Source organism: Schistocerca cancellata, chromosome 4 (assembly GCF_023864275.1).
Source record: "Schistocerca cancellata isolate TAMUIC-IGC-003103 chromosome 4, iqSchCanc2.1, whole genome shotgun sequence".
Lineage (NCBI taxonomy): Eukaryota > Metazoa > Arthropoda > Insecta > Orthoptera > Acrididae > Schistocerca > Schistocerca cancellata.
In genome coordinates this window covers 570993132-571007972 of record NC_064629.1, presented here as the reverse complement: position 1 = coordinate 571007972, position 14841 = coordinate 570993132, and the positions used below count along the sequence as shown (strand labels likewise).

General features: G+C 35.6%; 1 protein-coding gene across 1 annotated transcript in view; it reads left to right on the top strand.

Moving 5' to 3' along the window:
- LOC126184588 (protein vav) overlaps nucleotides 1–10267 on the top strand; it is a 163635-nt gene extending 153368 nt beyond the window's left edge. Inside the window, exons 16-17 of the mRNA XM_049927024.1 lie at nucleotides 6693–6861; nucleotides 9801–10267. Coding sequence (XP_049782981.1) covers nucleotides 6693–6861; nucleotides 9801–9866 — 235 coding nt within the window. The 3' untranslated portion in view covers nucleotides 9867–10267. The remainder of the gene's footprint in view (nucleotides 1–6692; nucleotides 6862–9800) is intronic.
- The last annotated feature ends 4574 nt before the right edge of the window (nucleotides 10268–14841 follow it).

The following is a 14841-nucleotide window of genomic DNA, read 5'->3' as shown; positions in this document are numbered from 1 at the left end:
AAAGCCATAGTGCCCCCTGCCAGGAGCCACAGAAAAGCCTTCGCAGGTGTACTGTGGGCATAGACTGTCCTGCCCATTGCTACTGTGGTTAAAAGTCGAATTAAATTTCAACAGTGTGCTGCATTGAGTGATGAATTGGATGTTCTTGTTTCTCCTGTTTTTAATGTAATTGCAGCCAATGATGGATTCCAGGTACTGCTCAATTGAAAACCTACATCCCTGTTGATAAAATTGTCCACCATATGTAAATGTATGGTCTCTTTAAGAACACGGTCCCAGAGAGATGATGCTGAGGGTAAAACTTCAGTCTTCTGGTAAAGCATACAATGCCCCATGTCCAGGAAATGCTCTCCTACCACTGATTTATCAGGTTGCTCCAGGCACGTATGACAATGTATAAACATTCTTGTACCATTTGACATGTCTGCCCCGTATAAGATTTCCCACAGTGGCATGATATCTTATATATGCCACATTTCCTAAGACCAAGATCGTCTTTAACTGAATGTAACAAATGCCTCACTTGATGTCATCCCTGTTGATAATTCTTCCTATTCTTGAAGACATGCCGCCAAAATGTGGCAAGAACACCATTGCAGTGGGTGCCTTCGCAGCTTCATTTACATCCTTGCTCTGAACTTGCTTAGAATGAAGTAAATGGCATGTCTGTCTATCAGAATAACTGATATGTCGGAACACCACTCTTAGGTGTTGTAGGTCACCAGGCAATCTGTCAGTATTTGAGACCACATGTGCTCTACACACCAAAGAGCATAAGATACTACCGCATTTTGCAGGATGAAGACAGCTTTTGGACTTCAAGTATAACTCTTGTGTGAGTTGATTTGTGTTAGACACTATGTCCCAGTGTACCATCAGCTTTTCTTCTAATCATGATATCTGGAATTGGTAAGATGCCATCTTCCTCCATTTCCATGGTGAGCTGTACATTCTGATGGAGTAAATTCAGATACTGGAGAAACATAGGTAATATCTCTGTTCAGTAGAGCCACACTGCAGATGTATCATCTACATGCCACCAGAAGCAGGAAGGTCGAAGACTTGCCAGAAGCAGTGCTTTTTCCTCAAAGTCTTCCATAAAATAGTTGGCCACCATAGGAGACAGATTACTTCCCATGGCAACACCATCCACCTGTTCAAAATATTGGTTATTGAATAAGAAATAAGTTGAGGTAAGCACGTGTTTAAGCAATGCCACAATGTCTTTCCCAAACTTGCAGCTGATAAGTTTTAACGAGTCCTGCAGAGGTACATTGGTCGATAAAGATACAATGTCAAAGCTAACCAAAATATCCAACAGTTGTTTTTTTAAGCATCTTCAGACATCCTATGAAGTCCTCTGAATTCTGGATGTGATGGTCACATTTACCTATGAGACGTTGCAACACTGGCTATTGGACGAGGAGGAGACACATCGTTATGTATCTTTGGTAGGGCATACAGTCTTGTTGGAACTATAGCCTGTTCATGCAGCACCTTAATGATGTTAGTTGGAATAGAACTCTTTGTGAGAAAGTCTGATGTGTTTTTCTCTGTATCTTGCCCTTCAGATTTGCGATAAGTAGGATCGTCAAGCAGTGCTTCTATCTCAATGTTGTATTCAGCTCATGAGAGAAGGATGGTGGCATTCCCCTTGTGGCAGATAAAATAATGAGGTCTTTGTATGCTCTCAAGTCTCGCAGGGCCTTCTTTTCTGTTGAAGTGATATTAAATTTTTTTAGTGGGGCTCGAGCTAAAATTTGGCAGGTGTCCCTCCTAATCTCTTTTGCAAATCACTGGGAAGTTTCAAAATTGCCTATTCTACCCCAGCTATCACATCTCGGATTGGAAATATCCCAAGTGTTGGTGCGTAGTTCGCAGCCACTGTGTCGTCCAGGATCCTATCTGTGAGATTAAACATGGTGCATCGGCATGGTTTGTTCGCTTTTTGTGGTTGGGTCTCGAGACAAGTATACTTTTTGGCACTACTACGCAATCTCAGAATACAGCTGAGAGATTGAAAGTGATCTTTACATGCAGTGATAGTAATTTCATGTATACCATGTGCAGTTCCTGAAGATTATCGCTGTTCCACCAAAATCCACCTATCTCTTTGTGTTTATGTGTAGACAGGCTACAAAAAACAATGGAACTGAAGCTTACTATTAAGTGGCAAGAAGTTATTCGTGTTAGCAGCTACCCAAGCATGGGAAGATAAAGAAGAAGGTGGTTATTTTTAACTGCAACTTCCACCTGTGTGACTAATTCACCTAGCTTTGTTGGTATGCTGTAGTGACTGCAGTACAGCTGTTTGAAGAAGAGGGAGCTAGCAGGTACTAGCAGAATTTAAGTTCTGAGGCCAGTTTGTGAGCTGTGCCTTAACAGCTAAGTTCGTAACAGCATTACTTGTGAAAGGCAACATTGTGTGTTAAAGTCCAAGTGCAGCATACCTCTTTAATCCACCAGGAAGATTTGACATACCACTTGTCATCTACTGTTATAAAAACATGGTTATTGCATTATTCATTGTGAGCTGACAGATACAAATGCCCAGTGAAAGATATGTCCATACAAAAGGCCACAGTTACAAGTTTTAAGAATATAAGTATTCTACAATATCATACAAAAGTAGGACATCACCTTCTGCTACATTAGAATTGTTTTTTAATGAACTGGAGAGATTATCTTATGCCATAATGATTTATGATGGTTACGAGCTGTACCACATCTGATTATGATTTCAAAATATACCAGAAAATGGTCTGTTAATGACTGAAACCAGTTGTGTAATAAATTTTGGAGTAGTACAGCTGTCTGCAGTCACAAGTTGTAAACATTTCTTAAAAGCTGTAAATCATTGTCTCCTCAAAATAATTTGAATTGATAATGCTTTAACTAATTTTGTATGTAAAGATGTGTGTAAATTTTGTGTGGGCTTAGATGTCTCAGATCATTGTGCATTGTTCATTGAGCTGCAACAGGTAGACTTGAACATTTCATCTACCAAAGCCCTTATGAGAAGGAGCTTTGGCAAAGAAAACTTATTCACATTTAGTAATAAGTTAAATGAGAGATAATGATTTTTTGATCACTGCATCTCAAGTAATGAAAATTTTTAAAAATTTCAAAATAGTTTTCAAGATGTTATTTTAAATTGTGAACAACCACACCCAAATTTCCATATTGTGAATGAAATGGTCCACAGTGACTGTAAAATACTTTTTTTTGGAAGTCACAACTAATTTTGCATCAATTGAAAATGCATCCTTAGGTGATTGTACAAAAATTAATAAAGAAAAAAATTACAAGGAATTCTTAACAATGGTCTGAAGAATACAGGAATACAGAAAATACTTGAAAAGTACTCACAGTGTGTGTGTTTAACAACTTATAGTGGAAAGGTAATTGCCTTAGAGCCACTCCCTGTCATTCTCATTTAATTATAAATGTGCCAAAAGTGGCACACCATAGTTAAAATGCAGGGGCTAGCGTAGAACCTATAGACACAAAACCTAAAAAAAGACCATGTGGGACAAAGAAAGCTGTAGACTAATAGCATACCTAGACATTTCCACTGCATGAACCCAATAAACACGTAGAACCTTACTGTGCCATGAGCAGGAAGGTGTTTGGGCAGCAGCAGGCAAAGCAGTACTGACCACTCCATCATATGGAAGATGTTTGCAGGTGGTGTAAGAGGCAATGGAATCAAAACCATCACTACATAAGGCATGAAGGGTTGGGGGTAGCTGAACTTGTACTAAACTACTTAAAAAATATGTAGCAGAGTAGAGTCCCATTTATGAAAATCTGAAAGTGGACAGTTAAATATAACATATTAATAAACATGGCTGGTATTACATGTGCCCTCTTCCACAAAATATAATACAATATTAGTGAAAAGATGCAAGAAGTTAATATGGGAAGCTAATGACCTATGATATTAAAATAGTGGGTTATAGGTGGTCAGAATTTGCCAAAAGACCCTCGATCACAGATCTGTATGTGGATTCAGGGTGGGACCAGGGAACCTTTTTAGAGCACAGTAGATATAAGTACCTAAATCTCAACCTGCATATTCTTTCGAATGTCAGTGATAAGATGATCAGTTTGGTGCAAACGTGCACTCAGTGCCGATTTTGAGTTGGAATCATTGATGTTCTTTCTAAAGCAGGTTCAAAAGTTTATTCTCGTCTGACCTATATATTTAGCATTACATTTGTCAGAGGTGATATTGTATACAGCTGATGACATAAATTAATGCCATATTGCAGTTTCCCTATGTTTAAATTCTTGGCCATTATTCTTTAGGATGAAAAAAGCCAGAGTTATGTCTTTAGAAATCAAACATTTGCTGATTCTGCTGGAAACAGTACCACAGAAAGATATCCTATGGAATTTATCATCAGCATATGATTTGCTACTTGCCAGAGTAAGAAGGGTCAAAGCTCTAAAGGTCAGTGGGGTATGAGCAGTATTATGCTTCTCAAAAGTCCGTGTCATATCCATTTGAATATGCTTTAAACTGTATTATTTTGAATTCCCGATCATGAACTTCACGGGATAATGGGACACTACACAATCCGTGGAGTACACCCTGAATGCTGCTTTTTTGAATTGCAATGTAGTGTTTGATGATTCATGTATAACAACATCAGAAGTGGTTGGCTTCCTAAAAATATTGTAACTGATCTCGTAACTTCCATTACTTTTGACAGATACATCCAAAAAGGGAATGGTCCTATTATTCCTTTGCTCCATAGTGAATTTGATCCTATAATGCATTTTGTTCAGACCCGCCAGGTTAACCGAGGGCGCTAATACGCTGCTTCATGGACTCGAGTAGGCATGACAGCCCTGGATCGAATCCGCCCAGCAGATTACCGATGAGGGATGGTGTGGTGGCCAGCCTTGATGTGGTTTTTAGGTGGTTTTCCACATCCCACTTGGTGAATACCAGGCTGGTCCCCTAGTCCCACCTCAGTTACGCAACTCACAAACATTTGGAAACATTCGCACTCTTTCATAGCTTACACTAGACATAAACAGCTCCATCCTGGGGGGTACGGGGTGGCGACAGGAAGGGCATCCGGCCACCCTCTAACACTAACATCACCCAATCCATAGTAACAAGGCTGACCTCGCTTTGGAGTGGGACAAAGGCCCAAGGAAATGATGATCATGATGATGATGATGATGATGATGATGATGAATATGATGAATATGAATGCATTTTATTCAGGTCACATAAAAAGTATCACAGTCTCACAAGTGTGTGTGAAATGTTTGAACACTAGTGGTAACATAACTTCCCTTTATCACTGTAAATTCAAAAATACTATAAGACCTGACATAGTTGCAGAACATAATTTGAGCCTACACTTTAGCCTTTGCTCATTGTCTTATACATTACCATCAGACGAACCTTGACTCTGTATGAACGTGTTGACATGTTGACAAGATGATCGCATCTTAGTAATGACTATCAGCTTCTCTTAGCCCTGGGCATACTCTAAACTTGAATAACATTTTGTCCACTGTCCTGTGTGTTTGGAAATTATAGTGTCACCATACAAGCACAATTTATTCAGTTAACATTGAAGTAATAATATTTGCATATTTTTGTGGCATGATTAAACAAATATCTGTTTTATCTGCTCACTTCATGATGATCAGTTATCAATTACTGTTTAATGAGTCATTGCTTATTCTGTGTTGACTTTTGTTTTTACAAAGTTTTGCAAGAACTGTTTTTAGCTGGAAAAGGCACTTTGGAATACTTCCTGTAGGTCCACATTAAAGTGTTATAGTTGTGAGGAACTGTATTTCCAGTTTTAATTAGACAGCATTCAGAATTCTGCTAATGCAGTACTGAGTTAAATGTATGACTAATGACCAAATGTAAATTGCTCCCCACTCTTTTTCTTGAAATTTGGTCCAACAGCAGTAGAATCCCATTCTGTAACTGAATAACATGAATAATATGGCTGCAAATTTGCAAAAAAAAAAAAAAAAACTGTTTTAAACGTGTAAATTCCACAAATGTGTGGGAAATAGACATTTGTTTATGTAAATGACACAAAAGTGATGCTGAAGTAAAGTTCGCGTCTTTTATCACTTTCTTTCAGCTAAATACCAGAAAATCCCTTTAACAAGAACTTGATCAATTCGTTTTTGAATCTTTCTCTAACTGAGAAAATGTTCCACCTTTAACCATCTCACTGTTCGCTACACTAGCAAAGAGACATTATAATTAAATTGGTCCACCTTCTTTTTCTTCCTATCTATTCCTCCTGCCTGATTAATGTTTTTTTTTTTTAAAAAAAAAAGACCATAGATGCTTTCCTTGTATGTTTAAATCTATAATTATGCTGCTTTGATGTTACAGAAATTTGTGCATTATGTTATGTCAAAAGTCACTGTATAAGGCATGTTCAGGATGTCTTTTATTCTACTGATCTGAACAAGGCAGTTACCCCCTCTGTGTGTGTGTGTGTGTGTGTGTGTGTGTGTGTGTGTGTGTGTGTGTGTTTGCAAGAGACAAGAGGGAGATATTATTTATTTTAAATAATTTGTGTGCCATATTATTTTGAGAACTATAATCAAATTACTGTGAGAGTGAGTGTTAATTCTGTGGAGGAAAGAAACCTAACACGCCATTGAAATTTTGAAATATTTTGTTGTATTTACAGATTAGATGTATGCTTAATGTGGCCTTATCGCCGGATAATTGCTGTAGCTGAATATGATTACAATCCAACTGAACAGAATCAGCTGCCATTGAAACGTGGCTGCCAGGTGATAGTATTAAGTAAGGAAGGAGATTTTCGTGGATGGTGGAAAGGAAAAGTCCATGATAAGGTACATAATTGATCATTTATTGAGCTATTCAGTATTCATGATTAAGATTATGGTGTGAACGGTGTCATTCTTAAAGACAGGTGTTGAAAAAGATACCTACAAATTGTTTATGTTTGAACACCACATATAACAGTAATTACTTTCTTTGAGGGGTACATATTTTTAGTTTCACTGTAGAATTATCCAACTTACTACATCATGGGAAGTCAGTGATTAGAAATATGTTGATGCATTCATTAAATTTAACAGAAGTAGCTGAACTTAATCACTTTAGGTGATCCACAACATGATTGTTCCAGCTTATATTCCCTTCAATAAAATAAAACCTCCATTACCCTGCACATCAGTTTGGAAACCAACAGGGTCCTCTATGTATAGTCCAATGCAAGATGACATGCCATTACCTTCCTTTCACTGTTGATTGCATTCACTCAGCCGGTTATGATGGAAAATACCTACAGGCACAGTATAGTTTGCAATTTTTCACATATCACTCTCCTTACAGAAAAGCCTTGAGGAAAATTTCCCTAGATTAATGGCACTGTATGACTTAGAACATTCAATGCTGTAGACCCACAACTTTTAGCACCATGTTGTACATATGATCATATCCATTTGATTTTGATGTTTTAAAGACTTGATAATAAACACAAAAGGAGGTGCTAGACAGAATTGTTAAATGTGAGAGTCAAGTTTTGGAGATTTTGAGTTTATAATTACTACATTAGGTTTTTTTGTGGTCCCTCAAAAATCGCTATAAGGGAATCCTGAGATGGTTCCTTGAAATGCTAGAGCCAGCTTACTACCGCATCCAAGCAGGTACTCTATCATTAATGATTTTATCATTGATGGTACATTAAACTGTAGTCATCCTTTTTTTTTTTTGTTTTTTCGTATTTCAAAAGAAGTTGTAGAAAAAAGTCAGGTTCTCTAAAATTTTGTGGAAATTGAGTTTTGAACTCTTTGTTTTTTTTTAACTAATTGCACCATTTTTTTACTCATACTTAAAAAGTAATATTAAAAATATGTGAGCTTTTGCTTATAATTTCCTTTCTTCGTTGAAAGAAATACTGTCATTTATAATGGCTGGTTCGTTTTTCTCTGCCTCTGAGTGATATCCACCCCTGGATTTTTACTATACTCACTATATCTCAGTATTTAAAATACAGAAGAATGATGAGCATATAGAAAACTTATTTTTTTCCATATTTAAATATTTGGAATGCTAAAAGAATGACACCATAACTCCTTTTAAAAAACATAATTCTGAAATTCTGATAGGATGAAAGACTAGATTGTATTTGGTCAGCAGGCAGCTACATTTTCATGATGCATTTAACTATTGACTATTGTTTTAGATTTGAGCTTTTACAATTTCATGATTCATGCAAAAAGCTGGGACATACGATAGAAAGACTACCTTTGATAAAAGCTGTCATTTGTGAAGTGGAATCATGGCGAAGTTAACATACACATACAACATTTCCTTAAAATTATTCATCATGAATTAACAGTGCAAAAATTCATAAGGAAAGATAAAGTGAGTGTTAACTTTAAAACTGTAGGCATATCATTATATCGAAATAGGGCATTTAACATTGAACAATAGCGACAGCAAATAGTCACTAATTGAGAAGCATTTAAGGGAAAGGGTTATAATGGATATGCCTGAAAAAGAATGAATGGCACAGTGAGATACGGGAGAATTGGTCAATATTTAGGACAATTTGTTTGTAAACCCATTCTTCATACAATCTGCATACTAGAAATTTCTTTTTTAAGCGTTTGGGATGATTAGTTTGGTCTTGACTTATCATATAAGGTATGTGTTCAAAAGATCCTGGCAGATAAATATGTATACTTTACATGTACATAAAATTCTTCGATATGCATGTAATTCAGTGTCTGATAGAATTCTGTCTGGAGAAATCTATCACCAGAGCAGATGAGCAGATGTGATACAAAAATGCCACCCACTTCATCCCCACTGCTGCCTATTTTGTAGTTATTAGGTGAGATTATCTTTCAGGTGACATTGGTCAAACAGTTTTTTAAGTTCTGTAAAAAAGTTTGTTTTGTCTTCCTGTCTTACAGTATATCACTGCACTGCCAGTTTTCAGAACACTTTCCAAACTTTACATTGACCTTCTTGCTAGCAGTAACTGATGCGTACATATATCTTTAATGGTTGAATGAAACTCACCAAAGAATGTTGAAATTGTCATCTGTAGCTTAAACTTAATTGTCATGTTAAATTTATAAACTTTAAATGTCCCAGTCAAGATAGATAAATCCACATGAATAACACTCCACATTACAGAATACCTTTAGTTGCACTTAACCTGCATAACATGAATTCCAAATTAAATAGATTAATAATTTCCAACAGTGATTTACACTGAAAGTAATGTACTGAAGGGAAAACATAATTTGTATGTTCTGTGATTATGGACCAAACCAAAGAAATTTTATTCATATTAGTAAATTATATTAATTCTGTCCATTTTCATTGTATGTAGCCAGCAAGAAAAAACAAATAAATCAGTTTAAATTGTTCACTGCTCCTAGGATTGTTAAATATTTTTTTTTTTGTTTTCAGTGGTATCTTCAGTGAATAAAAGTACAGCAGTCATCCATCCTAAAGTTCAAAATGCAAAGTGTTTGACTAAAATGGGTCTTTGTCTTTTCCCCCACTTGAAAATCAGCTTACCTCACCAGTTACAGCTACTGAACCACATACTTGAAACTACCTCACTATTACAAAAATGAGGGAATATAACCTATTTTGCAAATATTAAAATATCAGTTATAGTCACAAAAGATGGTATTTGACCTATATAGCTTTCTGCTTGTCACTACTGTAGTTTTAAACCTACATACGTGTCTTCTATGAACCATGAAATGAGGTGCAAAATTTATTAAAATCACTTTGTTTCCAGGTTGGCTTCTTCCCAAAAAATTATGTTCGTGAACTCCCAAATGCATACAACCACAACTTTACATGAGACAGCTGATTTTCTCAAAGGATTTTTTCCTTTAACCAGTTCTGATGAATGGTGGCAGTTTGTTCTCCATTCCATTAACTAGGATTGCTGCAGAATATGGACAGTAGGCAGAAATTATAGAGGTAGAAGGTGGTTTGTACTATCCACCTGTTTGCAGGCTACTGTGTATTATTTGGTAGTATATCATCCATCAGGAAGGATTCTGTGACTCATTTAAAATTCTGTGTCAAGTATTTCATGTAGATGAACTTCTTCTCAGCAGTAAAAAGATAATTCAACAAACACCCATATGTGTGTTGTAATCATTTGTGTATTGTAATCATTTGTGTGTTGTAATCAGTTTGTGTAAAATATAGAGCATAGAGTAAATGTGAGTAAAAATGTTGAATATATATATATATATATATATATATATAAAAAGATTGAATCTCTTAAACCAAGAATTTTGAGGCATTCAATGCGTGTATGGTCTATTTAATGTTTGCTTGTATTACTTTGGTGCATTTAATGATTTTGCAAAAAACAAAAGCATTTAATGATTTTGCATCAGGTCAATATTTAATGTCTGTGTGTGGATGGCTTATTATATGAGAGGATATGTTTGCTATTTGTAGTATTCCATTACCTGAATTGTGTGGAAGTGTGTAGCAACATTAGGAACAAAAACTGTGTAGAAGTGTGTTGATTGATGTGTAGATGGACAGTGTCCATAAGTTCCACAGCTGCTGAAAATTAAGCTGCTGATTCTATGACTGATAACTATCAAATGAAAAAGTGAACATGTTTCTGTGTATGTTAAAATTTCTAATTATCTTAATGCATGGTTGATGTATTTTACCTAGTATCTTGGATAGTTTGCTCGATATATTACTGTTGTGTGCAAACACTCATATTAGTGAATGAAGTGAACAGACAGAAGGGCAGGTGGATGCCACACAGTTATAAAAGGTGTGGACATGAATTTTCATTTTGTAAAGGTGTGCTGTTAGTAATTCTCAGTTGTTTCTTTGGTTCCTTGTGTTAGTACTGACTTATACATAACTGCAAATGGGAAAAAAAACTCTGAATCAAATGAACCTCTCTTTACTGTTTCCATTTTGCCAGGTACTCTAAGCCTTTTATATTTCTATATCTTACATGGAATAAGCAGGCCATTATTTAAGTATGATTTTTTTTTCTATTTCTATTTTCTATTATATCCTTCCCAAACATGGATCCACTCTTGTGAATATGTTTTCACCATTTCAGAAATGTATACATGTGACATTAAAACTAAAATGTTGGCTATGTTCTGCTGTATGTAACATAAAGTATACTAGAAATGACTCTTAAGTTAATACTGTAAAGGGAAATGATCTACATTTTCCAATGTATTTCTTCTTTATCACTCAAATTTGAAGATACCCATAAGATAACAGTTAAAAAGAGCTCCAAACCACATGAGATCAAATGTCTATTGGGAAGCACTTCATGCTGTCTTTGTGAAATGCTAAGTTAAACAAAAGTGTACTTTTGTTGGTCATTGAAAGTGAAAATTACTGAAAAAATTGTTGTTGGCACATGTGTTAAGAGATCTCTCACTCACCTGCTGAGATATGGGAGGTGTTTGCAAGCACACACCGTAAGGAAGTTGTCCATTCATTTTGATTAACTTGTGTCAGAAGTCAAGCCAAGCCATATTTTTGTTCTGTACTGGATTATCTCTCATGTTAATAGATGCAAGTGATTACTGTGTTATATAGTTGCTGAATGTGTTGCAAGTTGCCAACACCTATAATAAAATGTACTGCAAATGAGACACTCATTGGAAACTTATCATCAGTGTGTGCATACATTATTCGAATAGAACTTCATCTAAAAGTTGAAAGAGGAAATTATTGAAAGTCTCCTTTTTTCCCAATTATGTAAGTACTATACTCAAAAATATTTTACTGTAGACTAGAGCATTATTTGTTGACTAGGTTACTTCCTCTAGCAGATAACTTCATACACAATCCCCACTCCTAAAATTCACACAGTACTGATTGATGAAGCTCAGTACAACATTCTAAAATTATTATTTCATCTCAGCTCCTGTGGTTTTATCTTTTCGAATACTGGCTATTCATCCATTTGTAATCCTAGTCTGTAATGTGCACATATCAAGTCCCATCCATCAGATTGTTTATGCAGGAACAATGAAACTGGCACCAGTAATCAGAAATGTGTTTTAAATGTTGTTATTCATAAATAAATTTTACCAGGATTTTCTCTGTGCATCCTAGTCTTGTATATGGTCATCTTGTGATTAAATATAGTAGTTTGAGCTTTACAATATTGTAAAGTTCTAGGGGGAATACAAACTATGAAAGGAGTAAAGGTAACCACTCATTGCGTAATTTAAGACATTGATTGGTAAACAGGCTCTTAAGCAAGCCCACACTGGTGATGTATTGTGTCCCTTCTCTTCACCGCCTCCTTCCCTCCCCTTGTAGTTCTCACTTCACCTGGGCTACAGTACCAGGACTCTGTATCCATTTGGCACTGCATGTGTGTTGTCTGTGTGTGTTTTAGAGAGAGAGAGAGGGAGGGAAACTTACTGAATATAAACACACACACACACACACACACACACACACCTGCGCACATGCACCCACGCATACACTTCTACGCTGTCTGAGCCTTGCAACCCACTGTGGGTGAGAAATTGTGGCCTTTCCCTTCACCAATCCCCCCTCTTCCTTCTTTGTTCCTCTCACTCTACCTGACAAAACCTTTCACCTCAGGTGGGCTACAGAATCAGCAATGTGTAACCATCTGGCTGTATGTGTTGGGGGGGGGGGGGGGGCGGTTTTAGCAATGATTTCGACAGCTCAACTCCTCACCTCAACTATATAATGAGAGGTTACCTCTACTTCTTCCACTACTTGTAGTTTCATTTTTGGCAGTTTTCATATCTGTTAACATGGTATTGGTATGGGATATATTTCTGATATTTCACATTTACATAACTGGTCTACATATGTGCTATTACCTTATAATTAGGCAGTACTACAGTTAAGTTTTATTTATCCTCGAAGTTTCTATATCTGCATCTTCACTTTTGCATCATTGTTTAGTTTGGGTGACCGTAAATCATGCAGTGCAACATCCTTTTCTGTCAACTCACTCAATCATCAGTCACAATGTTCTTGCCACTTCCCTGATCAGTTTCTTCACCTTACTGGTTCTTCATTTCTTTACAATTACATAAGTGGATATCCCACCAAATAGTGTCCTGGCTCTTCCATTTGTTTTAACCTCAAAATAGAAAATAATCTTGGAGGTTATATTTTTTGCTGTTCCCATTTCCTTTATAATGTCAGTGTGCACTGCCATATTTTCATTTGTCAGGCAGTGTAGGCTTTACTCTATGTACTGGGATTGTGTTTAAAAAAAGGGTTTTGATAGTGTATTTATTTGAGACTGATAGCTGTCATGTTTATTACCTGATTATGGCTACAAAGCATTTGTTTACACTTGCATAGTTTAACAAAGAAGAATTATAATACCATATATCAGAAGTACTCATGATTAGCATGCTCTCAGTATGTTTTTAGAGGTCAGTGTCATGGGAGAGTAACATAATGGTCATAAATTTTTCAACTTAGATCTTTAAGTATCTATGAAATATTTCACCCACCAATGCGTTGATTTTAAGTATCTTAAGTGTTTAGTACTTCCTTTCAGTTACTCTTAACAGTTCATTGACTACATACAAATGAAATTCCATTATTAATGATATCTCTAAATTTGCTTAGACATGAATTACACTGGCACTTGTGTAAGTTTTGAATGTATTGTGGATATGAATTTTAAAACAAAACTTCTATTTTGCTGTAAGTTGTTCAGTGTCCTGCCATCATGTAGTCTAATAATCGGCCTAGGCTCTTAACCACCAAACACTAAACATTGAAGGTAAACGAATTAATAATTGCATTTTTGATATTGTATGATATTCTGAATCTGATACTCTTCTATGAAAATGAAAATCTGTGAAATAATTAGCAGTATATGCATACTGCAAATTTATCTAATTGGAAATGAAATTAAAGTAAAAAGTAGTCTCAGAGTGATTTTTTCATTAGTTTTAGATATTCATTTTCACATTTTGGCTTTCCATTTCAGTTTAAGTAAATAGGGTTATTACTGTTGGAAAAGTATATATGCTTAAGCTTGACATGTTTCTTGGATTTGTAATTGTAACTACATAAGATAAAATATCAGTTTAAGCAGTACAGTTGAACATTCAGTACCTAGCAGAAGTTACTCATTATATTAATTTTGTGTGGTATTTTCACAATGAAATTTCAATCAGGGCTTTTTTTCCTTCTTGCTAGTGGTCTTTATCCTTTTTTTATTGTTGTAAAAATACAACATAATAAATTTTGTCCTCACAGTTATTTAAGAAACACATGTAACTCTGCACAGAACTTTGGACTTACTCAAATTCTTATTATTGGAGTAATCAAATTGTTATTGTTGGAGTTTATAGGTTTTTAATAAATATGAAGAACTGTTGATAGAATTAAAATGTGTGAAGAGGTATAACTTTAAACATTTTAACTGTCATATAATGTTCTCATTCACTGTTGTTAAAGAATAGTTATTCTTGCTGGACTTTTCTGACACATTTGTGTACACTCTTTCTGAAGATTTTAAGCAGAGTTGCGGCTTCCGACCATCTGACTGTTACCATCCATTAGTATCTAGTGAGTTAACCATTGTCAGTAAGTTATTATTAAAAGGTTAATCAATGGCAATGTTTCACTGACTGTGATAAAAATAAATAGTCTGTAGCTGTGTAATGTGTACAAAAAGTTGATCATTACTTTGTAAGAGTTAGTATTTCAACAGCATAATAAGACCCATAACTTCCCAAGTGACATCTACACCGTCCCATCTTGACACAAAGAAAAATTTCATGATTGACACATACCATAATTTTTGTCATTGT